This window comes from Corylus avellana, chromosome ca1 (assembly GCF_901000735.1).
Source record: "Corylus avellana chromosome ca1, CavTom2PMs-1.0".
Lineage (NCBI taxonomy): Eukaryota > Viridiplantae > Streptophyta > Magnoliopsida > Fagales > Betulaceae > Corylus > Corylus avellana.
The window spans coordinates 8,832,624-8,851,614 of record NC_081541.1 but is presented as its reverse complement, the minus strand read 5'-3'; the positions used below and the strand labels follow the sequence as shown (position 1 = coordinate 8,851,614).

The following is an 18,991-nucleotide window of genomic DNA, read 5'->3' as shown; positions in this document are numbered from 1 at the left end:
GGAATTGTGACCATGCATCCGTTTCATTCTGCTTAACCGATAAGAACCCCTTAACTGGACTGGACCGAATTCCGGTATAATTTTTTTAACCGATAATGATATCGGCATATTGGCTACGGTTTATATCGGTTCGGTCGAAGCCGGTAGACGGCCGGTTAAACGGTAACGGTTAATTTGCCCACCCCATTAATATCCCAAAAAAAAATTAAATAGCCGGAAAAAAAAAGAAAAAAAAAAGCACATCCAGTGTGGTCGGTCAACAAATATATAGGTCAAATTTCAGAAATTATCAAAATTATAAAGCTTCCTCTCCCCGATAAATAATCCAGCGCTGACTATTAACTGCTAACCGCAAAACTCTACCAAAAAGCTTTTCTCCTTTTCCACTTACAAACCTCGCCATTTAACCAAAAAATCATTCTCACCTGGATTGCTGGAAGTATAAACTACATTCAGGATAGGCATTCAGGAAACGTGATATGGCCTGCAATGGCAATGCCTGTCCTTGTATGAGAACATGGTGGTACTTCTCAATCAATGACAACACAACTCTCCCCTGATCGACCTCTTCCAAATTACCTGCATTCCCAACATGACAAGAACGGATGAATGAAATCATCGGCAAATGTTTACATCTAGAAGGAATTCATTGAGACATCCAATCATCCGACTAACCCACCATACACAATATACAGCAACCAGAAAATTTTAAACCTTCCATATATAATTATATTTATCCTCGTATTTGATTGGTGACATGCACATCGATTGAATGCAAGCGTAAACAGCAGAAATGACACATGGCAATCAAATTATTATGGTCTATTACCGGATTGGCCATGGATAGGTTAATCAGTTTTCAATTTCATTGCATTCAGTCCCTTGAAGCTGTATGGAAGTTATGGAAAAGGGGTGTGTTAAACAGGCAGATACTAAAAAGAAAATGAAAAAACAATAGTGGCTGACACAGGAACCAATATAATTTTCCAATTTAGCCGATAATATGTGAAGGTAGTTGTCTGAAGGCCTTGCACAATCTTACCAGTCTTCAGAGAAAATACTGATGGTGAACATACGGGTTCAAAATCTGAACAATTAGACAGCAGAATTCAAGCTTGCCTGAATTACTGGGTGAAAATTACCAAAGCAATAATATTGTGAAAAAAGGGTCTCGAATGATCTTTACAAAAGTCGCAAATTCTTTGAAAATTTGTCAATTTTTAAGATATTTTCCTATTAGAATATAGTTTCAAGTATTTTTCATAAGAATGAGCCACCAAATTATAGTAGGGCTGTAAAGATTAAGTATCAACAGGCTTACCCAACTCAGTCTCATGGTCTTGATCTTCCTCATCCCCCTCTTCAATAACTGTACCATTTTCCAAGGCAGAAGCTGCTTTAGCATACCTATCCAAAAATTCTTCTTCGGTTTCTTCATGTTCCTCAGGCTCGGACTCCTGTCAGTGAAAATGAAATAAGTACACGAGATCATGGCAACCAGTGTACTGATGGACAGAAAAACAGGTCTCTAGCTAAAGAACTAACTTTTTCATTTTATTTTCTGCTCCTCAGGGTGTGATGAGCATAACAATTACAAACACAATTCACCTAGGAAAAAAATCAAAGTAGGATCCATTGAATAATAGGTCCCTCTCCCAGGCCAATGAGCTTCAGGCCTAATGGCACTTTCACACCCCATAAGTATGTGGTGGTGGGTGAGGTCACGGGTTGAAATCCTACCAGGTGTGTAAGTTAATAATCAAGCCAACAAAAACAAAGAGTCCACCTCCCGGAGTGGATTTACCTAAGTTAGGACTGCCATTGGTAGGCAGGCAGTCCATAGAGCATACCTTGTCAACTGCATTCCTTAAAAATTAAATATACACAAGATAATTGGGAAGTCAAACCTCATCATAGTCTTCGATTTCATCATCAACATCATCATCATCATCATCATCATCATTATCATTGTCATCATTTTCAGCTTCTCCATCATCTTCATCTCCTTCCTTTTCTTCCTGCACTTCTTTCAGCCGTACAGATGCCTCCAACAGTGAAGTAAAGCAGTCATGCAACAAACCACCACTTGAGTTTCCTAGTCCCAACAGCCGCTCAACCACCAGGGCAAGTGCCATCACTGAGTCATTGAACAATCATTAGTAGTGTTCTCAGTCATTCAACCTATAAAAAGTAGGAATTCTGGCAAAGAGGGAGTAGTGAAAGAGAGCAGGACAAATAAATGATATCAACTAAGGCTGACAAACAATGATTGGCCTTAGCTGACCATGGTCATCTTTCTCTATTTAGTTACCTACTTTTTCAAAGTATCTACATCCAGCTTAGTATTTTAGCTATTTACTTTCACTATTCTATTTAAATATTCTTTTCCAATAATTTCTTTATTGTTTCTTTATTCTTTCTGAAACAATCATATCTTTAAAAATTTGTTTTTCCTAATGATCATATTTTTAAAAATTAATATTTTCCTAACAGTCATATTTTTTTTATTCAAATTCACTGCCCTGCACCAACCCCTGATAATGATATTCAGATTGGTATCTAAATTTTTATTTTTATTTTTGAAGAAAAATTTGCAAAAGTTATTTGTCATGCCACCTGAATTGTTGGTTTAGTAGAGTCACGACTTCTATGTCCTAGAAGGAGAGAGATAGAATGTTCCAAATTTTTTAATGTTTTTTTTTTTTTTTTCTTATTTGGTGAGCACTTTCATGCTCACCTAAAATTTCAACAATTTGGTGAGCCGGATGTGGAGCGTATTAGTCCCACTTAAGTATATTTAGCTTGCCAAATTTTGGTTATTTTGGTGAGCCAGTTGTGAGTACTCTTACACCAACAAGGCGACAAAAATAAAAGAAGAGAATGAAAAGCAAACAGAATCAAACCCTAAAATTAATACCATCGATAAAATATGAGAAAGAATGAGTTGGTGCTATTTTGGCTTATGTTCAATTGAAAAAAGAAGCCCATCACTTATTGGGTGTAGAAAGGAAAAGAAAGAAACTAAATATGAAACAAATATAGAAGACAGAAGCCAATTACCTAATCAATATGTGGGTAAAGAAAATCATTCCGTACGAGTTAAAGAAGTAAGCTACTAACCAATCAACTTTATATCAGAAGTTGCTGACAGACCAGATTGACAGGCGCTGGTGAGAAGAAAACCCAGGGCAGAAGCCCAAATTGCACAGCCACCATCTTCACCCTTCTCCAAAATTCCCTCCACCACATGAGGATAACATAAGTAGCATGATGATATAGCAAGTAACAATGGCTTCCACAGTGAACAAGGCTTGCTTCGGATTTCTCGGAAGCGAGAAAATGCTCCCTGACTGAAAGCAATTGCCAACGATTGCTTCACACCATCTGTTTCAGATGAGTAACTTGGGACATGCAGTAGTAAATGGACCATAGAGCAAGCCCTCCATGTTGCAGATGGATATTGTAATATTGCCTCACTGACAAAAACACCAATGCCTTCAATGATAGAACGTTCAGGCACAGGTGGAGCTGGAGGGGATGGCATCCGTCTTACAAGAAAATTCTTCAGCCCATATTTGCTGTGTAGATTCACAACTTCCTTAATGCAGTCAAAAACTGATAAATCCTCTGATTCTTCCCATGCATGCCAGTCTGCAATTAGATCAGCCCAAACTAACAATAACTCTGACACTTTAAGCTCTAGAAGTAAATTGCTTCCGGTTACAGAGAGCATAATGGACAAGAGCAACGTTGATGCATCCTCTATGCATGACGGTGGGGGAGAAGCCTCACCTTCCTGATCCTTGTCAAATTTCAGGGAAAGAAAATACATCTTAAGATAAAATTCAAGTAAATATGATAAATTAAATGAAACAAAAAAATTGACTACAAAGGACACCTGACCAAGAAAGCCATAAGCATAGAAAATTTACAAAAGCAAGGAGGGTAGGAACCCATTATTTCAAGGATCAACCAAAGGAATAAAAATCCTTAATTCAACTGAATTAAGAGAAACAATATAAATTTGCACTAAAAGGATAATTGCAACCAACTACTGAGCATAGTCTACGTCAATACACATATCAGGTATTGACACCTTTAGACAGATATGCCTCATACTCCACTTAAAGATGTGATATATGATTTGATAAAGCTGTGTCTAACAAATCCACCTTCAGTGAGCAACATCAAACAGTTGAAAACAATAAATTTCAGAACCTTTATGTAATGATAAAATGCTAGACCTGAAGAGTTGGGCAATTTCAACCAACTAGCCTTATCTACATGTATGTAGGGGAAAATGGTTCATCATACTGTCTCAGGAGTACCTGCAGAACTTAGTTTGTTCATAAAAAATAAGGCTATATGTTTCTTCTATCCCAATTGTAATTTATACACCTCATCAGTAAAAGTGAATAGCAATGCTCTATATTCTATTATGCCACAGAAACATACACAAAATTATTAACTATACAGATTGCATGCAAAAAGGTAATATTATACATATCACCACAAAGTAATATGCGTATGGTAAAAGCTCTAAAATAAAAAGTGGAATGCTTCTTTTTTTTTTTATAAAAAAAAAAAAAGACAAGTACAATAAGTTGTATAGCAAAACTAGCACAACTTGAGAGAAATTAAAAGGTGCACGAAATACACTCCAAGTGCAATCAACTTTATATAGGGAGCTTTAACTCCCCACAGACATACATACATTCTCTATCATCCATTGTTCAATGTGATCAAGCATATAAAGGTAATATCTTACAAAAATGTTTTTTTTTGATAAGTAATATCTTACAAAAATGTTACTAAGAAGGAACCTAAGACTGACCAATTGATGCACAGGCGAGAGCCATGCCTGTTGCAAGAGAGCAGAGAATGCTCTAACAATGGTAGCTCGGCCAGATGCCCACGTTTCACTTAATTCATTTTGTTCAAGTTCTTCAGGCATGAAGTTTTCCCAAGATTGAGCCATCACTGCTAATGCTGCAAAGCCCTGTTCAACTACCTATCATAATTACAGTGTCAGTTCATGAATAGTACCATACTTAACTAATCATCAATTATGTCTCAAACCCCATTTTTTTCAACACAAATGAGTCTGGGATCAGGAATTCAAATATTTCAAATCCCAGTCAAAAGTCAGACTTAAAGCAGATTTACGCATGCAAACACACTTATAAACAAATGAAGTAAATGTATTTACCATGAGAAACATGTTGCAACATCAATGAACAAAAGTAAACGAACCACCAACCGATAGGTCAATTGCATATGCAGGTATAGATAAACAAATAGACATACTTAGATAATAGGTATTACATCAGCAATATTGATCAGTCAAAGCAAAGGATCTGTATTTGAGAACGCAAACCTACCATTTATGGGACAAAACAGGCAAAGTATAAGGGAAATAGTGATTCAAAATTCAACCAGCTCAAATATGTGAAACTTTGTACTTGAAACCTTTCTAGTTTCTGACTAAGAGAATGTAATAGACTAGGAAATGCATTTGATCAAAATATTTCTTTCATTTGTGAAGCCTAATTAATAAGCCAAAAAAAATTGTATATATATGCAGTGTCTTCACGCACTCATTTAAGTGGTCAGTACAACATACTATAATCGGATTTTAAAAATGATTACAAACCAGCAGACTAGCCAAGGATATCCATACATACTTGAGGCCAAGGCTCCGGATTAGCAGGTATCAACTTTGAGATTGCACCAACCAATGATGAAACAATATATGGGATATGAAATGCAACATTTTCATCTCCAGCCTCCACTATGGAACTGAGAAGCTGATATAAAATGGAGCTTTCTTCATCTCGATTATTAATCCTGCCAATCACAACTTCAAGAAGAGGCAACCACTCGGGTGGCACATAGTCATTCTGAAAAGAACAAGAATAAAAGCCAGGTTAAAACCCAGAATGACATTGTAATGACTGCCATTACAAAATCCAAAACAGTTCATTCAGAGACCTACCTCAAGGAGTGTAGCAATTGCTCCTGCAGCGGAAACCCTGACAGGATAACAAGAAGTATCTTCTTTATCTGGCATGGCCAATGCCTTCAGCAATGAAGAATATACTTCTGCACTCATTTCCTGAAAGCAAGACTGAAACTCAGGGAGAGACGTGTGGCAATATTTTTCATTAAAAATAAATAATTCAGTCGCTCAAGTATATAGGAACACCAAAGGAAGTAATATAGTGTGATATAGCAAGTGATAAGCACTTCTTCTCTGTGGAAGAAATAAGCAAAAGAGATGGCATAAGAAAGAAATGAGAAAACAATCTTACTTCTGGTAGACAGGGTGCAAGCTCTCCAAGTACCCAATTTGCACTGGCGATCAAGTATGGTAGGCACACAGACATCTTATATAATGGTAGCACCCTAGTGCAAACAAGACTTGTTATATATCCAGGTTCTTGCTCCCTTAGAAACTGTGCATGCAATATTACAATTATAAATTTTAATTGTAAAGGCTAACTAAACAATAACTCATCACTGACTAAATTAATGTGGTGAGAGCCCCTTACGTCTTGCAGACCACCGTGTGCCATCAAAACACCATAATAACTGTCATATTTGACAACAACATCAGGAAGAAAAAAACACATACATAAAGCTACAAAAGGAACATAATTAACACAGTTAAAAAAGGAATCACAAGCAGAAGCCATTTCACATAGAGGAGGTGATGGCGAAATGCAGCAATTATTCAAACAAGACACCACCTCAGGCGGAGTCATTGGGAATGCTTCCAATATTTAATTATTTGCCATCCTCCCTCCCCCATCCCCCAAATTTGATAGGGAAAACAACAAAAGAAAACAAAACAAATTAACACACAAGCATCTAAACCAAACCATAAATTTATTTTACAAGAAAGACAGTTCAAATTGTAATTAATGGTTATATCAGAGAGACATTCATGAACTCACTCATTTACAATTCTAGTTTGGGATGCATTTGCATCAGAAGGAATAGGAAACTTCGACAAAAATGGAAGCACAAACAACTCCCCCATAGAACGGCGTTGACCATGTCTCTTGTTCTTTTCGCCTTTTTTGCGCTTTGATGAAGCTGAAGAACCATTACTAGAAGTGCCCACTGGAGGGCCCTGTAGGTACCAGAAGACAAAGTAAACAATATTACTTATCAAGGGAAATGGCTCAAAGGAATTTGCTGAGGAATACGAAGTAGCAACCTTTGACATTGAAATAACACCAAGTAAGTTTATTGCGCTTTTTCTGGCTGTAAACAAATCCTCCCTCCAACCAGAAATTTCTTCCTGTATATGATTAAAAGCAGTGAAATGATAGCTAATAAAAATGTTTAACTAATATTTTAAAAAGATCATGATTAATTTTCATACAAGATCAGATGGAAGATTCTTCCGTATGTATTCATCTGCATCTTCTTCCCACTCTGCACTATCCTATTTTCAAGCATGACCATTTTAAAGTCAGGGTTTAAATAAATAACTCATCCTTTAACTTAGCAATTTTGAAACAATAATATGTAAACTTCTACCAGAAATCTCACCTTTTCATTCAGTACTAATGCTGGAAAGATTGCAGTGTCCAACAAAAAGGTAAAATGAGGTGAAACTAATCTCCATCCCTGTTGTAAATGAGAATGAATATCTTTGCACTTAAACTAGGATACCAACAGTCACGTCCTACTGGTTAACAAAATAAATGATAAATAAAAAGTAATACTAATTAGTGAATTTGCTAACAAATATAGATTACTTACAGGGCCTGTCTCCAGGACATTCGAAATCACATCAAAAGCTAGAGAAACAACTCTATCTGATAAAAAATCAAGCTCCTGCGCAAGAAAACAAAATCAGACTAAGAACCACACGGTATCACATGAAAGCACAAATACAATGGTTAAAAATAATTTTCAGCAGGCTGCAAAGTGAAGTTTTGGTGCTAAAACAGAACAAGTTATACGCAAAACTAATATAAGATGTTTAAGATATCCTTTCTTGCATAAAAAATTCAAAACAAATCTTACACTGATATTTCTGCTATATTTGACTATGTTTAAAACACAGTTGATGATGTCTGGCATCAACCTGAAAATGTGAAGGAATGCACATTAACCAACCAAAAATATTTTAAATCCAATAAAATCGAATAACAAATCACCGTATTACTTATCAGAATGCTTCCGGTGTCGTCTAATTAAAGCACAGAAAATGAGCAAACTTCTTTTCCCAGTCTTCAATCTCATCAAGTATCCATCTTCCATGTTGACAGCACAATTAAAACTCAAAGAACCCAGAATGCCAATCAGATCGCTACAAAGTGAAGGCAAAAGAGGAGCTAAAGTAGATGGCATATGCGACCTCACCTATAAAACTAACAGTGAGTCAAGAGCAATACCAGAAGTGACAAAGAAAATGACATGACTGTGTGATAGAAAATAATAAGTACAAAAAAAATGACATGATTATTTCATAGGAAAAGTGGTAACACAACCATATGTGGACATTAGATTGTATAACAAAACTACAACCAAAAATTGCATATACCACAAAGTACCAGACTCAGAAGGCTACACTTGGATTTAAATAAGATAGTTGAATTCAGATGTACATTGATAATTGGATTTAAATAAGATAATTGAATTCAGCTCTATGTTGATGCGTCACGTATTCCAATAATTGAAAGTCAAAAGTAAACAAATACTACTGATGGATTCCTAAATCCCTTCAACATCAGTATCAGAAATAGAAAGTAGTACTTACAGCAAAATATACGCATTTGCACAGAGTGAGAAGGATTTTCTCCATTTCCATTTCCATTTCTGTTCTATCATGGGTAGCTAACGCCTGTTTCACACACCAAGTAATCCATTAGTAAGGAGACTAATGAAAGAACACCATGGAGGTCTAGGGACAAAAGAGCACAAAGAAGGGTAAATAAGACTACCTTTTCAACCAAATGATGGAATAAAGATAGCAAGGGTACAAGAACTTCTTTGGCAATCAGCTCTAGTTGTGGTGGCACTGACTCCTTAGCAACTTTAGGATTCAAAAAGTACTGCAAGAATTTGAAAATTAAACTAAGACAACCTTAAACTATATGATCCCTAATATACATGACCACTTCAAAATTTTACCAAGTTTAGCTTTCACATGCCAATCTAATACAGAATTGAAAGTCTCAAGAAACAAATATTTCTTAAAATTAATGGTGATATGCACAGAAAAGAAGTAACCAAATAGTTCATGCCATTGTTACCTAAATAAGAAGCAGATGCATGAAACAATATGAGGAATAGAAACACAAACATAACTCTTAAAAGTCCTACTTGGGAGCAAAATAGGAAAAAATATATAGGGAAGAAACCATCCAAAATGGAAGGGTAGGAGAGCATGAAAAAATCAATGTGATGGGATAGGATGATGTACATAGATTATCGCTAAAATATGGGCCGTAGTTTGATTGACATTTCCCACATCCTTATTGATTTTTTAAACTTCACTTCATAATAATCTCCAAACAGTTTTCTGAGCAAAACAGCCAGACTGTTTACTTGATTGTTCCTGGTAAATAAAACAGCTTTCGTAAAAAATTCCTCGTCCAAAAAAAAAAAAAGAAGAGTGCTCACTTTCTCCATAGTATCTTAGAAAGTTAGTTTATGCGTGAGTAGAGGTTAAGCACCTGGAAAGGTCGAAGAATTGCATGAAGAACAGTGAGGGCATTTATGGTCTTCCATTTACAATCTGCACTATTGCTAATAAGACTACTATTTTGAATAGCAGACCGCAGATCAGGTACGAGTTCAGGCCACGAATTCTGCTTCACAAACTCATCCGCAACAATGACCCGAAACTGCCAGCATACACATCCAAAGCTTACACACATAAGAAATGGTGCTGAATGGAAAGTTTGAATGACAAGATAAGAATAGGCATACCACTTCGACCAGAACTTTTAAAACTGCCGGTTCAACTTGAAGCAAAGCTCGCATGAGCTGGTCCTTGAACTCCTTACTGACTTTTGACGACGATGTACCATCGTCATTGATACTTCGCCTAGTGAAATTCTTAAGGTAGGTGGCAGCAGCAACTTTTTTACCTTGGCTTTCACCTCCTATAGATAAAAAGTTATAAGCTAACTAACACCATATTTCAAGTAAAATTTAGCCATTTCAAGGAATAAAAGATAAAATTAAGCGCAATTGAGCAATAACGAATATGAATCAATGAGCTTTGACCTTATATCAACCAATTCACCATGATTGATCAACAAGAAACTTAGGGTGCGTTTGGCTGCTTAAAAAAGGTGGAACCAAGAAAATGTAAACGAAATCATTTTTAATGCTAAATTCTTCTAAGTTCCATGTTTGTGGCTTCAATTTTCGCAATGGACATAGCACTAATTGTATGAAATTACAAGGACGAATATAAAATAGTAGCAAATTTGTAGTCCAAACCGTGTTTATTATCAAAGAAAATACAGTTGCTATGAACGGAAAAATTGTAAGATCAGCGCTGGGGTTAGTACCGGCGGCGATGGAGAGGAGGGAGAAAGGAAAATCCGGCCATGCAGAGAGGCGTTCAAGAGCTTCTGACGCGGCGCGAACAACGTTGCCATCTGGACTGAGCGTCTCGCTCAGCAGCTGAGCGATTTGAGCGACCTCCATTTGTGGGTTGTACAAGCTTTGGTGGCTTTCGCAGAAACCCTAATTTATTGGGCGGGAAAACTTATTTATAGTAAAAGTAGACACTGTGATCAGTAGTGGCAGAGATGTAAATCCGTGAAAAGGGTAAAAATCTGAAACGGACATAAAACGATCTGCTGGAGTGGTGAATTTGAACTGAAAAATAAAATGGAGATGCGGGGTATCGAACCCCGTACCTCTCGCATGCAAAGCGAGCGCTCTACCGTTTGAGCTACATCCCCACTGACAAATGACCCTTTTTTTCAGATCATTAACTATAAAATCCAAAATAATGGCTTCTTTTTAAAAATAAACGGAACCTATCGGCTATAATGTATAATGGTTTTCCGTCCTTAACACTCAAATTTCTGCTTGACTATGCTTGATTTAGTTTGAGAAAATAGTCATTTTAAAACACAGTACAACAAATTAGTTTAAGTGTTTAATAAAATTGCCGTTCGATCCATAAAATTGAGGGTTTCTAAAACACACCTTTTTTCTAGATTTGAAAACATAAATCTTTGTCATGTTTAAACTACCATTTTTAAAAAAATACATAATCATATGGAACACTTTTCAAAATTTTATTTAAAAACATATTTTTAGTTTGCGAAATTGCAGGCTAAACAGACTCTTACCATACAGCTTCTGTGATGAACAACTTAAGTGTCATTGTTAAATAATATCTTTCCGAAGTCAATAAATCATTGGCTTAAAATAAAATGTTGGCTTAAAAAAAAAAGAGATAAAAAAGGGAAAAATGCAAAATGCAAAATCAATTTTTGTAATTTTACTGAGTTGCAAATAACTCTTATGGGTTTAAAAAGCGGCTATAAGCTCTATATGGTATGCAAGAAAATACAAATAGGTTACTAAACCTAACTTTCGTTCATAATTTTGACAAAAAAACGTCAAGGATGCCAAGCCATGCCAACACCAATCGTTACAATAACAAATAATAAAAAAAACAAACAAACAAAAGAGGGGAAAAAAATAAATAAATAAAAGACGTTTATCCACCACCCCGCTTTGAGTCTAAGGGTGGTTGTAACCATCCTCGACCATTTTGGAGTGGTAGAATCACTCAATGGATTATTTTTTTTTACAGTGTCTATGAAGGGGGGAGGGATTCGTAGTGGAATATTACTTTTAAGTGTGGTCCGGTCGATTGATTATCTATCTGTGGGGACACAATATGATTGTTGTCAACATGGTCCTTAATTTCCGTCAAAATTTGGACAAAAGTTTGATCCATGGACTTACTTATATTTTTTGCTTACCGTATGGAGCTTTTTTGTCACTTTTTAAAATTAATTGAGCTATTTGAAACTTAATAAAACTACATAAACCGATTTTACATTAAAAAATAAAAAATAAATAAGAAGTTATTAGCATACAATTCATTTGGACAAAAAATAGCTACAAACTTGTTTGTAGCTAATTCATACAAAACCAGTCTATGAAGTGACACATGTATTCGTAAAGTGTGTGAAAAGTATATGACCTCTTATTATAATAATATCTATAAGATAACATTCATTGAAGTGTGTTTGAAGATTTATTGAGACCCTTTATTTCAATGTAAAATATTTTTTGCCAATTTGAAAATTGGTTATTTTTCACTTTTTGTATCCAATCCTGAAAATTGTTTGAAAAACATTTTTTGGCTTGTACGGAAATTTGCCAAGTTTTTTTTATATTCCTGTGTATTATAAGGAAAAGAGAGACGATAAAGATGAGATACAAAAAAAAAAGGAAAGTGTGTGAAAATATAAGGTTTTGAGTGTGAGATTGAAATCAAGTACAATTGCTTGATAGACAATTGTAAGAGGACCTTGGTGAGCCTACGTACTCGAACAAGTATTTGGGCAGCCTTGAGACCTATATCTGGCAAGTAGGCCCATAATGAGTAATCTCATGAGTCACAATTGTTTGCTTTATCGGAGAGCAATAGAAAATAGTTTACATAAATGAGAAGCGTAAACTATTTTATGCACCATTGAAATTATTTTCTTTGATCAATATAAAATATTTTTGATAATATTTGATGTTGCGACAAAGACTCGAAATGAGAAAATTTAAACAATGTTACTTTAACCTAAATGTTTCCCAGCCTAGGTTAATAATCAAGGCTGGCTATAATAAACCCGTAGGCATGCTTTGTTTGACAATGTATTTTTCACTTTCTAACTTGTTTTCATTTTTCAAAAAAGAAAAAAAAAAAAAACTTCTAGAATGTACGTATGCATACCGAGCCATAATTTTTTCTTCAAATAGATAATCACAAATAACAATGAGAAGATTCATGGATGGCCACTAAAAAAATCCCACAAAACAACCGGAAAATTGGCTTCTCACTATCCACTAAAAAGGGGAAAGAAAATGGAAAATGACCCAACCAAAGAAAAAAGAGGAGATAGAATTGCGGAGAATGGCGGTACACGTGGAAGGAGGCTAGCCTGCGCACTCAGTATCATGCAGGCAACCGTCGAACTCTACTAGCCACGACACATGCCACGTTCTCTTCATGCACCAATTCTTCATCATCTGTATAAACCCAACCTCTCTCCCACTCCCACAACGACAAAGAAACAAACAAGAAAAACGAAAGACTTTGCTTCGGAAATGCCAGGCTTGACAATCGGAGACACAATTCCCGACCTTGTCGCCGACAGCACCCACGGGAAAATTAGGCTTCATGACTACATCGACGCTAGCTGGACGATAGTCTTCTCTCACCCGGGTTAGCATTTCTGTGTAATTTTCTTTGTGTATCTACGTGTTTGATATGTTTTGGTTGGCTTACAATCTTGGATATACGAGTTCTCGTGTAGCCGATTTCACGCCGGTCTGCACCACGGAACTAGGCAAGATGGCGGAGTATGCTCAGGTGTTTGCTCAGCAAGGGGTGAAGCTCGTGGGATTGTCTTGTAATGATGTGCAGTCCCACAAGGAGTGGATCAAGGATATTGAAGCCTACACTGTTAAGTTTTTCTTATTTCTTATTGCATTTTTTTTAAAAAAAATTTTGGGATTAATTAGTTGTCGTTATAAATTCTCGTTACACGCATGTTCTTCTGCATGCAGCCAGGGTGCAAGGTGACGTACCTGATCCTTGCAGATCCCAACAGAGAGATCATCAAGCAACTCAACATGGTGGACCCGAATGAGAAAGACTCCTCAGGAAACCCGCTCCCATCTCGAGCTCTGCATATCGTAGGCCCCGATAAGAAAGTATTATATATATATGTTCTCATATTAGGTTTAATAGTTTTTTCAATTTTACATATTTATTTTTTATTTTTTCATAAAAAACGTATAATTAAATCTGGTACCTAACTCCTAAGCCAAATATCATATTGGGGCTTGTCCCACATTGGTAAGGAGAGGGAGCCTTGCTCCCCTCTAGCCTCTATACGTAGAGTCTATGTACAGAGGCTAGAGGGGAGCAAGGCTCCCTCTCCTTACCAATGTGGGACAAGCCCCACTTATACACTAAAAATAAAAAATAAAAAATAAAAAGTACTGTTGAAGTATAAGCAGTTTTATTATCATAATTTCGAATTTTCTCCTTTTTTTTTTAAATGTATAAATTACCCTAAAAATTCTCTTGATCCAAGTGGCTGGGTGAGTCCAAAGCGCTTTTGAAAAGAAAAAAAAGGAGTCATTTAAGTTTTTTTTTTTTTAATTAAAAAAAAAAATTTGGATGAAATTAAAAGAAACTAAAACATAAAATTAACATTGCAAATTTTTAAACATAGCAAAGTTTCCCTTGTAAATTACTAGTCATAGTGGCTAACATTTAGGGGGGTGGTGATGAAGGTGAAGCTGAGCTTTCTATACCCGGCGGCGACTGGGAGAAACATGGATGAAGTGGTGAGGGTGTTGGAGTCCTTGCAGAAGGCCTCCAAGCACAAGATCGCCACCCCAGCGAATTGGAAACCGGGAGATCCGGTGGTGATTTCGCCCAGCGTGTCCAATGAACAGGCCAAGGAGATGTTCCCTCGGGGTTACAAGACAGTGGACCTCCCATCCAAGAAAGACTACCTTCGCTTTACCAATGTGTAAAAATGACCAAACCTCCGAAGGATCATCACTTCAACTGCGAGTTGGGTACCGAATAATGTATTGTATGGAATTAAAGTGATCCAAGTTTATGTCGAGGGATCGTTTATGCTTCTTCTTTGTGATATATATGTTCTAGTGAACTAAATATCATTGTATGTATTGTACAGATCGTTTAAATGCTTATGGGACTATAATTATTGACGGTAAATTAATTTCTTTGCTCTCCTAATTTTATAGCTTTAGTTCTTTCCCTCTTGGCGGTGTCATTAACCCCTTTTCTTTCGTTCCACTTCAACAACGAGTGGACCACCTAAATCTTGCCTTTTAACATATCTAACACTGTTAGCATGTGTGTTGCTAGCATCTCTAGACTTTTTTTTTTTAAAAAAAAAAATTCTTTTGTTATTTGCTTTATTTGTAGCGCTTGTGTAGTTGGATGGGCTGATCGAAGGTATTTAGCATAAAAGGCACTTAATTAACTATAATTAAGTACGATTTATAAAGGGTCGTCGGTAATGCACCGTCAGCAACATTTTTGAATAATCTATGCTATTTTAGTTTGTACAGAATTCCTGTTAGAGCCCCTGTAAATCAGCGTTGAAATTGGATGCCGGAGCGCCGGAGCTCGACCTTTCTCTTCTTTTGAGCCTTTAATGGGGGCAAAGAGTCTGGGACACATACCCCAATGAAACCCGATCAATAATGAAAGAGAAATCGTTTTTTTCTCAAAAATTCTTCCTAGTGGATCCCAGCACCAGCCTGTCAAACGGTCAAAAAAGTGTCTTCAATTATGGAGTAAATTTCGCACTTCTGTTGATTGATTGTACCTTTCTGTGTAAAAGTCATTCGCTTTTGTTTTTTCAAACCCCTCTACTCAGAGCAAGCACATTTTTGATTTTGCTCTTCCCTGTTCTCCATGAGAAGTAAATAGCACGAAGATGCAGTCTACACTAACCCCATCCGCCATATTCAAGCTCATTATAACCATAACATTGCAGCTCCAAACACTTCCCACTCTCGCAGCTCTCTCCCTCTGCCGAAACTCCTGCGGCAGCATTGCCATAAAGTACCCATTTGGCCTCGACGATGGGTGCGGCGCGCCGCAGTTCAGGCAGATGCTAAACTGCACCACCGACTTATTCTTCACAACCCCCTCCGGCATCTACAAAGTCCAATCCATCGACTACGACAAGAAGTCAATGGTGATCTATGACCCAGCAATGTCCACATGCTCCATCCTACAACCTCACCATGACTTTCATATGACGCCCATTCAGTCCATCATAATACCTCCCACGTCGGACACCGTCTTCGCCTTACTAAATTGCTCCGTCGACTCCCCCGTCCTTAACCACTACAAGAATCTATGCTTCAACTTTTCCGGCCACTCCTGCGACGAGCTTTATGGGCCGTGCAATGCGTTCCGGGTGTTCCATTTGTTGTCCAACAGTTCTCCTCCCTGCTGTTTTACTGGGTACGATACGGTGAAGTACATGAGCATGGATATCTTGGACTGCTCGCATTATACCACCGTGATTAACACTGATGAGTTGAAGGGAATGGGACCGTTGGATTGGGTGTACGGGATCAAGCTGTCCTTCACTGTAGCGGACACTGGATGTGAACGGTGTGCGCAGTCCGGTGGTTCTTGTGGGTTTGACACTGAGACTGAGGGGTTGGTCTGCCTTTGCTCAAGTTATGTGAATTCCACTAGAGAATGTGGTAAGGCCTAGCTGTTGGAGCTTTTTGAAATTAAAGTATATAAATTAATTAATTAATTAACTAAATTATAGTTTTTAAGGTTGTACTAATTTTTCTACACTGGTATACTTTTTTGGGTTTTAGCTGCAGGCAGTATCACAGCTGAAGGACAGAGTCATGGTCCTCCAAGGTTACTGTTCCAAGCACTTGTTTTGATTCTGGGGACATTTCTTCGCATGAGTTTATGATGATGTCTAGCTGTTATTTGATCTGTTTTTTTTGAGTTGGGTTGTTATTTGTAATGTCTTTACAGATCGACTTCATTAATTATGGAGAGCCTTTTTTGTTTGGGTTTTGCATTCTTAATTTCCAAGTGCCAAAGATAGCTGCTGGAAGGGATCAATTCTCATGTGCATGAAGCTTGTGTCTACTTTTCACATTTTTAGCCTTGTGTGTCATACATGGCTGGCTGGGAAATTGTGGGAGAAACTCGTCATGACCAAAATGTCCTAACTGTATATATATCACATTCTAGTTTTTCAACTTCTAATATTGTTGTAAATGGTCGCTTAGAGTAAATGGTCGCTTAGAGCACTCACAATGGAGGAGCGAAATGATATTTTTATCTAAATGGCTAATTAATCAGATTTGTAAAAAAACTCTACATTGAATTAGCCAAAAAAAATGCTACATGTAGCGGTACTATTCACGGGAGTCGTTTTATTTTCGATCTCCTCCTATTTCTCTTTCACATCTCTCTTTTTCTCAAAATTTTCTTCCTATTTATCTCTCCACATCTCTTTTTTTCAAAAAGTTGAAAAATAGAATCTTATCAAGAATGTCGTAGATAAATTTTGATTAGCCATTTTGTATAAAAATATACATAAATCACTGCTCTTATCAAGAGAGTCTAGAGTTATTGTAACGTTAAAGAAAAAATATTGGTTTCTATTTACGTTGATTTATATTTTCCTTATTAGCAGCATATTTCATTTGGTTCATCTTGCCTTATTTTCCACGCATTTCCTTGCTTGCTACACCTTAGTTTCTTTATAAATATATCATACAGTGTAATACACTAATGTACATATCAATACAACAAAACAAAAATGTAGCTCTTTAGGGCACTTTTCAATGGTAGACGTTGGCCGGGTTTAAGGCTGAACAACCTCAAATTTATGGATTCGGATCCCCTAGAATTCTTAGGAAAATTTCAGTTTCTAAAATTTTAGATTCAGGTCATTTATTTTTATTTAAGAGTCATTATTTTACCACGTGTCTCACTACTAATAAACTAATAAAATAATATTTAAATTTTTAATGATATTAATAATTATCATTATTTTATTATTTTATTAGTAGTGTGACACATGACAGAATAATGGCTCTTCGATAAAAATAAATGGCCTGAATCTAAAATAGAAAAATTTTAAGGGATTTGGATCCCAAATTTCTTAAGTTATATATATTTCTATCTTGTTTCAGTTATTGTTCTCTTATTTTACATTTTCTCGAATGTTTACATGGTATTAAAGTCATTTCTTGTGGGCTTTGGTTATGTGCCGTTGTACGCATCACTACGGCACTACCAATTCTTCTCAAGCCTTTTACTCACTAAACTTTTACTATAGCAAGCGGGTTCTTCTCAAGGTGCAGATCTGCAATTATATGAAAACTACAACAACAACAGTCATCTGACACGGCCTCACCCAGCCACGCTCCACCGCGTATTTCTGTCAGTTCGTCCACTTACCTCACGTGCTACCACAAAAAAGTAAAGCTATACAAAAAATTTGCTCTGTTTTAGTTCATTATCTTCCCCTGTTTTGTTTTGTGCGGTGTAGATTGCCACGATCCATTCCACTGACATATGGATTTGGAGTCGACCTTTTTCGAGCTTTAAATGTCAACTTTTTACGGCTCTGCAAGACTGCTCAGCCTAATTTATGATTTAAGTAATTTTCTTGGTGTATTGGGATCGGAGCCTAATTTGTGATTTAAGTTTTTTTTTTTCTCTGAGCGATTTAAGTAATTTTCTTGGTATATTGGAGTCGAGTATTCTTAGTACAGTGACCAACTGACCATGCAATGCAATGCTCACTAGATCCACAAGACCACTATGATGAGCTCAAGTCAATTGCAAGGCTTTGTTCGGTAAAGGGGATGGGTTGGCCCAAATACTATTTATCACCATTTTCTAAAAAAATTAACATTAAAATATTCTAATTTTTTCACTTTTTATATCAAATCATTTATTTTTTATTATTATTCAAATAAAAAAATCACTACAAAACAAAATTTTTTTTTTTCACTTTTTCATACCACTTTTTCATTTTTTTTTTATATCAAACATTCTTACTTACTTTTTTCACATCAATCTACATCAACTACAGTGTCTAGGCCAACCCATTTGCCAAACACCACATTGATGAGAGCGAGAGAATTTCAGTACGCATTTGAAAAATATAATTTTTAAATCAAAAAGTGTTTTTAAACAAAAGCTTAAAAATTAAGTTTTTATCAA

At 36.3% G+C, this 18,991-nt stretch overlaps 3 protein-coding genes and 1 non-coding gene across 6 annotated transcripts; 2 read left to right on the top strand and 2 right to left on the bottom strand.

The window, feature by feature from the left end:
* Positions 1 to 225: 225 nt before the first annotated feature.
* Positions 226 to 10,742, bottom strand: LOC132167336 (importin beta-like SAD2 homolog). Of its 3 annotated transcripts, none has more exons than XM_059578280.1 (21): positions 10,542 to 10,742; positions 9,952 to 10,127; positions 9,696 to 9,866; positions 8,961 to 9,071; positions 8,777 to 8,860; positions 8,183 to 8,379; positions 8,041 to 8,101; positions 7,774 to 7,848; positions 7,561 to 7,638; positions 7,391 to 7,453; positions 7,223 to 7,306; positions 6,957 to 7,135; positions 6,552 to 6,591; positions 6,312 to 6,455; positions 5,996 to 6,115; positions 5,685 to 5,900; positions 4,835 to 5,011; positions 3,121 to 3,802; positions 1,908 to 2,137; positions 1,322 to 1,457; positions 226 to 579 (listed from the first exon to the last, which is right to left on the bottom strand). In XM_059578280.1, exons 1-21 carry the CDS (start codon positions 10,678 to 10,680, stop codon positions 422 to 424), a joined length of 3,321 nt encoding a protein of 1,106 aa, XP_059434263.1. In that variant the 5' UTR covers positions 10,681 to 10,742; the 3' UTR covers positions 226 to 421. The 3 variants fall into 3 exon arrangements, with proteins under 3 accessions (XP_059434263.1, XP_059434264.1, XP_059434265.1); XM_059578281.1 differs by having other exon boundaries at positions 3,121 to 3,796; XM_059578282.1 differs by lacking the exons at positions 9,696 to 9,866; positions 9,952 to 10,127; positions 10,542 to 10,742 and adding an exon at positions 9,443 to 9,542.
* Positions 10,743 to 10,867: 125 nt separating this feature from the next.
* TRNAA-UGC (transfer RNA alanine (anticodon UGC)) lies at positions 10,868 to 10,940 on the bottom strand. Its single transcript has one exon. It is a non-coding gene; the product is annotated as a tRNA-Ala (tRNA).
* Positions 10,941 to 13,260: 2,320 nt separating this feature from the next.
* LOC132167365 (1-Cys peroxiredoxin) lies at positions 13,261 to 14,995 on the top strand. The gene is made up of 4 exons (XM_059578317.1): positions 13,261 to 13,441; positions 13,533 to 13,681; positions 13,786 to 13,932; positions 14,521 to 14,995. Exons 1-4 carry the CDS (start codon positions 13,324 to 13,326, stop codon positions 14,764 to 14,766), a joined length of 660 nt encoding a protein of 219 aa, XP_059434300.1. The 5' UTR covers positions 13,261 to 13,323; the 3' UTR covers positions 14,767 to 14,995.
* A 612-nt stretch (positions 14,996 to 15,607) lies between these two features.
* On the top strand, positions 15,608 to 16,935 carry LOC132167550 (uncharacterized). The gene is made up of 2 exons (XM_059578555.1): positions 15,608 to 16,488; positions 16,612 to 16,935. Exons 1-2 carry the CDS (start codon positions 15,705 to 15,707, stop codon positions 16,713 to 16,715), a joined length of 888 nt encoding a protein of 295 aa, XP_059434538.1. The 5' UTR covers positions 15,608 to 15,704; the 3' UTR covers positions 16,716 to 16,935.
* Positions 16,936 to 18,991: the final 2,056 nt, after the last annotated feature.